This window comes from Mauremys mutica, chromosome 17 (assembly GCF_020497125.1).
Source record: "Mauremys mutica isolate MM-2020 ecotype Southern chromosome 17, ASM2049712v1, whole genome shotgun sequence".
NCBI classification, from domain to species: Eukaryota; Metazoa; Chordata; order Testudines; family Geoemydidae; genus Mauremys; species Mauremys mutica.
Genome location: NC_059088.1, coordinates 7,462,257 through 7,473,076, shown reverse-complemented (window position 1 = coordinate 7,473,076; position 10,820 = coordinate 7,462,257). Strand labels below are relative to the sequence as shown.

Sequence of the window (10,820 nt, the reverse complement as noted above, 5' to 3'; positions counted from 1 at the left end):
ACTCCTAGGCTCCTTCTCTCTTCCTGAGGTCCTCCGTTACCCTTGACTCCCCAAGTCTTTGCCCTGCTTCTGACAGATTAGGGGGCTGGAGCACATGACTTATGAGGAGAGGCTGAGGGAACTGGGATTGTTTAGTCTGCAGAAGAGAAGAATGAGGGGGGATTTGATAGCTGCTTTCAACTACCTGAAAGGGGGTTCCAAAGAGGATGGATCTAGACTGTTCTCAGTGGTAGAAGATGACAGAACAAGGAGTAATGGTCTCAAGTTGCAGAGGGGGAGGTTTAGGTTGGATATTAGGAAAAACTTTTTCACTAGTAGGGTGGTGAAGAACTGGAATGGGTTACCTAGGCAGGTGGTGGAATCTCCTTCCTTAGAGGTTTTTAAGGTCAGGCTTGACAAAGCCCTGGCTGGGATGATTTAGTTGGGTTTGGTCCTGCTTTGAGCAGGGGGTTGGACTAGATGACCTCCTGAGGTCCCTTCCAACCCTGAGATTCTATGATTCTATGATTCTATGAGATGCAGGAAATACTGTTCTGTTTTGCAATTTAAATGAATTACACAAAGTTCTGTATGAATATGCCTAGTAAGGAATCTATTTGTCAAAAATAACTTTATCAGAATCTTTTTTTTTTGGTCTGTATTTTTACAGACATACTTACTGATAGATATTTTGAAATAAGTTACCAAAATAATTGAAACTGAAATGATTATATTATGTTATTTTGACAAATAAGAATTTGCAGCATTTTCAAACATTGTGTGCAGAATTTTTAATTTTGGGGGGCAGAATTCCCCCAGGAGTAATTTGTACTTATTGAATTTCATCCTATTTACTTCAAACCATTTCTCCAGTTTGTCCAGATCATTTTGAATTTTAATCCTATTCTCCAAAGCACTTTCAAATTCTTCCAGCTTGGTATTGTCCGCAAACTTTATAAGTGTACTCTCTATGCCATTATCTAAATCACTGATGAAGATATTGAATAGAACCAGACCCCAAATGGATCCTTGTAGGATCCCCCATGATATGCCCTTCCAGCTTGCCTGTGATCCACTGATAACTATTCTCTGGGAATGATTTTCCAACCAGTTATGCACCCACCTTATAGTAGCTCCATCTAGGTTGTATTTCCCTAGTTTGTCTAAGAGAAGGTCATGAGAGACAGTATCAAAAGCCTTGCTAAATTCAAGATATACCACATCTACCTCTTCCTCCCATCCACAAGTGTCCACACTTTCACAGTGTGCTCTCATCCCCAATGGGGCACCTCCTTGTGGCCACAGCTTGGAATTAGCTCTGCCTTTCTGAAACCCCTTCCTGCGAGTGCTCACTCTATGACACTCTCTCTACCGGAACTTGATGGCTCCCTCCTTGTGGCTTGGCCTCCGGAAAGGTCACTGTAGTTTCTCCTTTCTGAGAGGTTTGTGTACCAGGTGTCATCAACTGTCCCACGCAGTCTTCCAATTCACTGCCCCTCAATGGTGCCACATCCCCAGTGGCTGGTAGGGGAACATGGGCTCACCCTCATCTTTGGGTTCCAGCCCAGGGACCCTAAAACCAGCAGCTAAGGTCTATCCTGTCCCATGCCTTGTTTCTGTTTCCTTGGATTACTTCCTATGTTGCCTCTATCAGTCTCCTTCTCCGCCCTTCTCCGGGTACACCCTTCCCTCCTGGCCAAGCCTCCCCTCTCCCTAGCCTCAGAGTGTAACTGCAGACCTTGCCCCTGCAGCCCCCTTCTGCCATCAGCTACATTGCTTTATACCAGCCCAACCTGTTCCTGTTCAGGTGAGCTTCATCCTTTAATTAGTTCTCATTGGTCCCTGGTTCCTCCTCCAGGTGCATCTTAGGTGGTTAATTGGCCCGTCTAGCCACCTTAACCTTTTCAGGGGCAGGTATGGGGTGAGCACTCCCTCACAGTGTCAATAGCATCCAGCAGAGGTGGGATCCTGGAGAGCTGGGGCTCAAGTAAGACAGAGAGGAGGGACCTGCAATAGCTAATGCCAGGGGAAATTCAAGTCTGGTTAGAGCTGGGATTCAGGCAAGCTGTAGGGAAGGAAGCAGGCCAGACTTGATGATTATTGGAACAGAGGTGGCTTACTATTGTAATCATGGACCAGAGCTCTGTGCTGGGGTGAGAGGTACCAGCAGAGGCGAGCGATGTTTCATATCCCATGTGTCTTGCTTTAACAGGTGAACAGTTTCCTGATGAATCTTCCCTTCAACCTCATTGATAAGAAAATCACTGTGTATAGAAATGGCTGGGCCACAGTGATCCAGGCAGACTTTGGCCTCACCGTTACCTATGCCAGGTGGTCAGGACGCACCACGGTCACTCTGCCAGTCACCTACGCAGGAGCCGTGTGCGGTCTGTGTGGCAACTTCAACAGTGACAGGGATGATGACATGCTCATGAGGGATGGCACGCTGGCACCAAGCCCCCTCAGCTTTGGCCAGAGCTGGAAGGTGGGCGACCTCCCAGGATGCTCTGCAGTAATGATACCACCATGTGCAAGTGTAGAGGCTATTGAAAAACAACAACGAGGTAGCAGAGGGCAGTGTGGGATCATCCTTCACAAGAGTGGCCCCTTCAAAGGATGTCACAGCAAAGTGGACCCGCATGGATACTTCGTAGACTGTGTACACGGCTATTGTGTCCTCAGTGGGCGGGAGAATAACGTCTGCCAGGCGATTGCTGGCTATGCTGAGGCATGTCAGGAAGCTGGAGCTATGGTGCATCCTTGGAGGACAATGAAATTCTGCTGTGAGTCCCCTATGTTCCCCATTGCCTGCCCCATGGGGATCACTCTTCCAAGTTGGCTGGTAGATGTTTGTTTAAATGCTGAGCTCATCAAGCGATGTAGAACATTTCTTAATTAACAAAGGAGCCCAAAGCATGGGTACACCACAGGCAGTGGCTGTAGAAGCTGCCCCCTCACGGGGCCCTGTCAATGTGCTGCACCCCAGGCCAGAGGGGCACTGTCTACAGATAGAACCATAAAATATCAGGGTTGGAAAAGACCTCAGGAGGTCATCTAGTCCAACCCCCTGCTCAATGCAGGACCAATCCCCAGCTAAAACATCCCAGCCAGGGCTTTGTCAAGCTAGGCCTTAAAAACATCTAAGGATGGAGATTCCACCACCTCCCTAGATAACCCATTCTAGAGGTTTACCATCCTCCTAGTGAAATCATAGAATCATAGAATCTCAGGGTTGAAAGGGACCTCAGGAGGTCATCTAGTCCAACCCCCTGCTCAAAGCAGGACCAAACCCAACTAAATCATCCCAGCCAGGGCTTTGTCAAGCCTGACCTTAAAAACAACTAAGGAAGGAGATTCCACCTCCACCCATTCCAGTTCTTCACCACCCTACTAGTGAAAAAGTTTTTCCTAATGTCCAACCTAAACCTCCCCCTCTGCAACTTGAGACCATTACTCCTTGTTCTGTCATCTTCTACCACTGAGAAGAGTCTAGATCAGGGGTGGGCAAACTACGGCCCGCGGGCCACATCTGGCCCGCGGGACTGTCCTGCCCAGCCCCCGAGCTCCTGACCCAGCCCGCCCGCGCTGCATGGTGACACGGGAAATCGCAGCGCCTGTCCCGGGCCCAGCGGCCCCGATCGGGACCTGGGCAGCTCGCAGGGCTCGCGAGAAGCAGGACACCCCCCCGCCGCCGCTGGCTGTGCCCCCCGGCTCTGCAATCAGAGATGCAGCGCTCGGCTGCTCCTCTGCCCTAAAATCCAGCCTCCCTTCCGGCACGGGCTTGTCCCTCCTCCGCACACAAAGGCTGGTGCGGGAGGCAAAGTCTCAGGAAAGGGTGGGGCCGGGGAGGCCGCAGGAGCAGGGGGCAGCGAGATCCCACCCGGGGCCGGGAGAGCCCCGCAAAGGAGGCACAGACACCCCCCCCCCGCAGCTGCCATAAGCGCCAGTGAACAAACCGGAGCGCTCCCCCCTTGGTGTGGGACACACTCACTGCCGGCCCGAGCCGCTTCCTCCTTCCTCCGCTGCACTCAGGGGCGGGAGGTTTCGGGTTACAGCGCCCCGGACCCCACCACAGCTGCTGCCAAGCGAGAGGCCCGGAGCAACTGCCCGACCCTCTTCCCTCCATCCCTCCTCCTAACCTTCTCCTTCTAGCCCCCTTTCCATATCTCCTCCTAATCTCCACCATCCATTTCCCTTTCACATTTTTTCCATCCAGCCTCCTTTTCACATCCTACTTTTTCCACCACCTCTATCCATCTCTTTCCATCCCCTTCCTCTTCTATCCCCCTTCCCAGATCTTCTCCTCAACATCCTGTTTTCCACACCCTCCTTCCTTCATTCCTTTTGCTTCCCTCCCTTCTCTTTCCCACCTTCCCTTCTCTCCTCTATCAGTTTCCAATTCTCTTCCCATGTTTCTCCAATCAGCCATCCCCCTTTTCACTTTCTTTCCTGACAGGTATCTTTTCTTTCCACCTCCCCATCTGCCACAACCCCTTTCCTCTTATTCCTTTGACCCTCTGTCTACCCCAGAGGTGGGCAAACTACGGCGGCCCGCAGGACCGTCCTGCCCGGCCCCTGAGCTCCTGGCTGGGGAGGCTAGCCTCCGGCCCCTCCTCTGCTATCCCCCGCCCCTGCAGCCACGCTCCCGCATGGGCAGCGCTCTGGATGGCAGGGTTGCACGCTCCTGCAGAGCAGTATGGCAGCGTGTCTGGCTCTGGCTGGGTGATGTGGCTGCCAGACATGCTGCTCTGAGCGGCATGGTAAGGGGGCCAGGGCCGTGGGGTTGGATAAGGGGCAGAGGTTTGGTGGGGCTGTCAGGGGATGGGGAACTGGGGGGGGGGGGTTGGATAAGCATGGGAGTCCCAGGTGGCCTGTCAGGGGGCGGGGGTGTGGATAAGGGTTGGGGGGTAGTCAGGGGACTAGGAGAAGGGGGGTTGAATAGGGGGTGGGGTTTTGGGGGGCAGTTAGGGGTGGGGGTCCTGGGAGGGAGCAGTTAGGGGACAAGGAGCAGTGGGGGTTGGATGGGTCAGGAGTCCTGAGGGGGCAGTCAGGAGGCGGGAAGTGAGAGGGGGTGGATGGGGGCAGGGGTCAAGCTGTTTGGGGAGGCACAGCCTTTGCTACCCGGCCCTCCATACAGTTTTGCAACCCCAATGTGGCCCTCAGGTCAAAAAGTTTGCCCACCCCTGGTCTAGATCCATCCTCTTTGGAACCCCCTTTCAGGTAGTTGAAAGCAGCTATCAAATCCCCCCTCATTCTTCTCTTCTGCAGACTAAACAATCTCAGTTCCCTCAGTTAGTGTTTCTAATATCCAAACTAGACCTCCCCCACTGCAACTTGAGACCACAGCTTCTTGTTCTGTCATTTGCCACCACTGAGAACAGCCTAGCTACATCCTCTTTGGAACCCCACTTCAGGTAGTTGAAGGCTGCTATCAAATCCCCCCTCACTCTTCTCTTCTGCAGACTAAACAATCCCAGTTCCCTCAGCCTCTCCTCATAAGTCATGTGCCCCAGCTCCCTAATCATTTTAATTCTGCTGGACTCTCTCCAATTTGTCCACATCTTTTCTGTATCGGGGGTGGGGCGGGGGGGGGAAACTGGATATATTACTCCAGATGTGGCTTCACCACTGCCGAATAGAGGGGATTAATCACTTCCCTCGATCTGCTGGCAATACTCCTACTAATGCAGCCCAATATGCCCTTATCCTTCTTGGCAACAAGGGCACACTGCTGACTCATATCCAGCTACTCATCCACTGTAATTTCCAGGTCCTTTTCTTTAGAACTACTGCTTAACCAGTCGGTCCCCAGCCTGTAGCGGTGCATAGAATTCTTCCATCCTAAGTGCAGGACTGTGGACTTCTCCTTGTTGAACCTCATCAGATTTCTTTTGGCCCAATCCTCCAAATTGTGTTGGTTACTCTTGACCCTATCCCTACCTTCCAGCATATCTATCTCTCCCCCCAGTTTAGTGTCATCTGCGAACTTGCTGACGGTGCAATCTAGGCCATCATCTAGATCATTAATAAAGATGTTGAACAAAACTGGCCCCAGGACTGACCCCTGGGGCACTTCGCTTGATACCGGCTGCCAACTAGATATTGAGCCATTGATCACTACCTGTTGAGCCCGAAAATCTAGCCAGCTTTCTATCCACCTTTTAGTCCATTCATCCAATCCATACTTTTTTGAACTTCCTGGCAAGAATACTGTGGGAGATGGTATCAAAAGCTTTGCTAAAGATGTAGTGGTGCCCTTCATGGCCCATCTTGTCCTTGGCTTATCTGCTGAGACTGGGACATAATTAGAGCTGGGACATGGTCATGTGGCAAATTGCTGGCGCTATTATGATGGGTATCACACTTTCTCTTCTTTGGGGGGGGGGTTCAGGGCACCATTTCTTGCCCCTGAATTGGAATATTAATTGCCCCACTAGTGTCCTAGAGGAGGGGAGGGGAGAAGGAGGGACCTTGGCCCGTCCTCTACTCCAGGTCCCAGCCCAGGGGCCCTGAGGATAGTGGTGAACCACTTGAACTGACGGTTCCTTCCCCTGGGATACTTCCCTCTCTTGCCCTTCAGCTTGTGGGGGCTTCCTGTCCTCCCTCTGCACAAGCCAGGTTCCCCTTACCTAGGGTCTAGGACTTCTTAGCCCACCGCAGCACTTCTCCAAACTTTCCTCTGTTTCCCTTCAAACTGTTCTCTGCTCCAACACCAATCCCCTCTTCTCCAATTCCTTCAAACTGTTCTCTGCTCCAACACCAATCTTTTCTGCTCCAACTCCTCCAAACTGTTCTCTGCTCCAACACCACTCCTTTCTCTTCCAACTCCTCCAAACTGTTCTCTGCTCCAACACCACTCCTTTCTCTTCCAACTCCTCCAAACTGTTCCTGCTCCAACTCCTCCCCTGTCTCATTGAAGCAGGGGTTTTTATCAGGTGACTGACTGCAGGTGCTCTAATTGGCTTCAGGTGCTCTAATTAATCTATAGCAAACTTTCTTCCCTCTACAGGGAATAAGGCTCCCTCCTAACCCTCTCCTGCTGCCCTCTGGCCATGCTATATCACAGTGGTGACTCATTAATTGAGATGTCTGTCCACTAGGAACTGGTCTGGGAACCCACCAACTCATCTCCCATAAGTCATCATCTGGGAGTGACTTTTAGGCACTATTGACCTGGACTCAAAGCAAAAAGCTAGTGGTGAAAAGCTCTGCAGAACAATTCCAGGTCAATGGGCCCTCCACTCCTTACACCTTGACCTTGGTCCAAATTGGAAGCCTAGCCTTAGGAAAGAGATTACCTGTATCCCATTTCCTGGTTTCTTTGGAGCAACCAGATAACCAGACCTGGAACTGGATTACAGATGGTGCCTTTTATTAATTAACCAAACCAAGGAAATAGAAAAATAGGAGGAAATTGCATGTTCTGTGATGGTTCATTGTGCACATTGCTAATGCACTATATGAGCTAACTCTTTGTTCTAATTACAGCTCCTTCCTGTCCCCAGAACAGTCACTATGAATTCTGCAGCAGCAGCTGTGATCTGACATGCAGCAGCCTCTATGCCCCGGTGCAATGCACGTCCCGGTGTAAGGAAGGCTGCGTGTGTGACGAGGGCTTTGTTCTCAGTGGTGACCTCTGTGTCCCCTTTTCCCAGTGCGGATGCCTCCACAGGGGACTTTACTACCAGGCTGGAGAGACCTTCCACCCGAGTGGTTCATGCGAAGAGCAGTGTGTGTGTCAGGCTGGTGGGGAGGTTGTGTGTAAGGCATTCTCCTGCGGCTCTGGTGAGCAATGCAGGGTGGTGGACGGTGTCCAGAAATGCCACCCATTTGGATCTGCGACCTGTTCTGCCTCTGGCCAGTCCCACTACCTCTCTTTCGATGGGGTCTCCTTTGACTTCCAAGGCACCTGCACCTACATCCTGGCCAAGACCTGCACTGATGCCAGCCACCTTACACCATTCACTATCAGCGTAGAGAAAGAAGATTGGGGCACCAGGAACATGTCCGTGGCCAAGCTGGTGTCCATTCAGGTGTATGGGATCACACTCACCCTGCTGCAAAACAAACAGGGGCTCGTCATGGTAAGTTCTCCACATTCTCATGGACAGAGATTTTATTCTAGTCTACATAGGTTTGTTTGCAGTTAGGCCATTTCCCTAATCATAGACTCATAGAATATCAGGGTTGGAAGGGACCTCAGGAGGTCATCTAGTCCAACCCCCTGCTCAAAGCAGGACCAATCCCCAATTAAATCATCCCAGCCAGAGCTTTGTCAAGCCTGACCTTAAAAACCTCTAATAAAGGAGATTCCACCACCTCCCTAGGTAACCCATTCCAGTACTTCACCACTCTCTGAGTGAAAAAGTTTTTCCTAATATCCAACCTAAACCTCCCCCACTGCAACTTGAGACCATTACTCCTTGTTCTGTCATCTGGTACCACTGAGAACAGTCTAGATCCATCCTCTCTGGAACCCTCTTTCAGGTAGTTGAAAGCAGCTATCAATCCCCCCTCATCCTTCTCTTTTGCAGACTAAACAATCCCAGTTCCCTCAGCCTCTCCTCATAAGTCATGTGCTCCAGCCCCCTAATCATTTTTGTTGCCCTCTGCTGGACTCGTTCCAATTTTTCCACATCCTTCTTGTAGTGTGGGGCCCAAAACAGGACACAGTCCTCCAGGTGAGACCTTACCAATGTCGAATAGAGGGGAATAATCACATCCCTCGATCTGCTGGCAATGCCCCTACTTACACAGCCCAAAATGCCGTTAGCCTTCTTGGCAACAAGGGCACACTGTTGACTCATATCCAGCTAATGTCTCGTCATGGCAAAGGTTGTGCTGCAGGTGATCTGCCTCAGCTTCCCCTCTTGGACTCCTCAAAACTAATAGCTCACAAGACAAACTGGCCTCCTTAGGGTCTGGATTATTAAATTAGCAAACATGCAAAATAAAGTTTTCAAGTCCATCCATTTTTCTCCATACCAGGTCACTCCAAGGTCTTTCCTGTCTGTAGTCATGCTCCTCAAATTTCAAGTTTCCCTGCTGGAGTCTATTCACTCCCATCAGCCTCTTGATTCTCTTCTGTTCTCCTTGAGAACTCTCTCTGCAGGGCCAGCCTCCCATCTTCCTCCTCCCGCTGCTCTTATAGGGGAATCAGGTGGTTCCTGCTCAGGTGTGCCTCCTTAGTAATCAGGGTTGGCTGGCCTACTGGCCTTAAAGGACAAGCCACCCTCTTACAAATTCTTATACCATGCACATCCATGTAGTATTTGAGCACCTTCCAACAACACACTAAGTAACTTGACCAACTCTCTCATCCTATCCCCAGGAGGAGATGTGCGTGCAGGGGAGGGTTTTGTATTGGGTTTACTTTTAAAAGATATAAATGTGCACACACATTGCCTTATATATATGAGTGTGTGTGTGTTAGAGACAACAGGTCAAAGAAACACACCTTGCACTTGGGGAGGAAGTGGTGAGGTTTGTCAGGGTCCTTTGTTCCTGAGGGAGTTCATTCCCCAGCCTCGAACTGCTCACCAGTAAAGCTCCATCTCCTGCACAGGCAAACTTAACCCTTATTGTTCCAAAAGAATGAAGTTGTCAGCTACCATCTTCATCTTTGAGGTTTGATTGATCTTTTAAAAGGAGTCTGGTGGCACCTTAAAGACTAACAGATTTATTTGACTATAAGCTTTTGTGGGTAAAAACCCACTTCTTCAGATGCATGGAGTGAAAATTACGGATGCAGGCATTATTATACTGACATATGAAGAGAAGGGAGTTACCTCACAAGTGGAGAAACAGTGTTGGCAGGGCCAATACAGTCTGGGTGGCTGTAGTTCACTCCCAATAACTGATGAGGAGGTGTCAATTCCAGGAGAGGTAAAGTTGCTTTTGTAGTGAGCCAGCCACTTCCAGTCCTATTCAAGCCCAAATTAATGGTGTTAAATTTGCAAATGACTTTTAGTTCTGCAGTTTCTCATTGAAGTCTGTTTCTGAAGTTTTTTTGTTCAAGTATGGCTCCTTTTAATCTGTTATAGAATGTCCAGGAAGACTGAAATGTTCTCCTACTGGCTTTTGTATGCTACCATTCCTGATGTCTGATTTGTGACCATTTATTCTTTTACATAGAGAGTGTCCAGTTTGGCCAATGTACATGGCAGAGGGGCATTGCTGGCACATGATGGCATATATCACATTAGTAGACGGGCAGGTGAATGAGTCCCTAATGATGTGGCTGATGTGGTTGGGTCCTCTGATGGTGTCACTAGGGTAGATATGGGGACAGAGTAGGCAACAAGGTTTGTTACAGGGATTGGTTCCTGGGCTAGTGTTTCTGTGGTGTGGTGTGTAGTAGCTAGTGAGTATTTGCTTCGGGTTGGGAGGCTGTCCGTAAGCAAAGACTGGCCTGCTTCCCAAGGTCTGTGAGAGTGAGGGATCGTTTTCCAGGATAGGTTGTAGATCGTTGATGATGTGCTGGAGAGTTTTTAGCTGTGGGCTGTATGTGATTACCAGTGCTGTTGTGTTATTTTCCTTGTTGGGCCTGTCCTGTATTAGGTGACTTCTGGGTACCCGTCTCACTCTGTCAATCTGTTTCCTCACTTCCCCAGGTGGGTATTGTAGTTTTAAGAATGCTTGATAGAGATTTTGTGGGTATTTGTCTCTGTCTAAGGGATTTGAGCAAATTCAGTTGTATGTTAGGGCTTGGCTGTAGACAATGGATCGTGTGATGTGTCCTGGATGGAAGCTAGAGGCATGTAGCGGTTAGTAGGTTTCCGATATAGGGTGGTGTTAATGTGACCATCACTTATTTGCACTGTAGTGTCCAGGAAGTGGAT

General features: G+C 49.9%; 1 protein-coding gene across 4 annotated transcripts in view; it reads left to right on the top strand.

Annotated features, from left to right (window-relative positions):
* Positions 1–2,196: 2,196 nt before the first annotated feature.
* Positions 2,197–10,820, top strand: part of LOC123351767 (IgGFc-binding protein-like) — a 111,523-nt gene continuing 102,899 nt past the window's right edge. For all 4 annotated transcript variants that reach the window (XM_044991379.1, XM_044991378.1, XM_044991376.1 and 1 more), the window contains exons 1-2: positions 2,197–2,762; positions 7,468–8,063. In XM_044991379.1, coding sequence (XP_044847314.1) covers positions 2,207–2,762; positions 7,468–8,063 — 1,152 coding nt within the window. In that variant the 5' untranslated portion in view covers positions 2,197–2,206. The remainder of the gene's footprint in view (positions 2,763–7,467; positions 8,064–10,820) is intronic.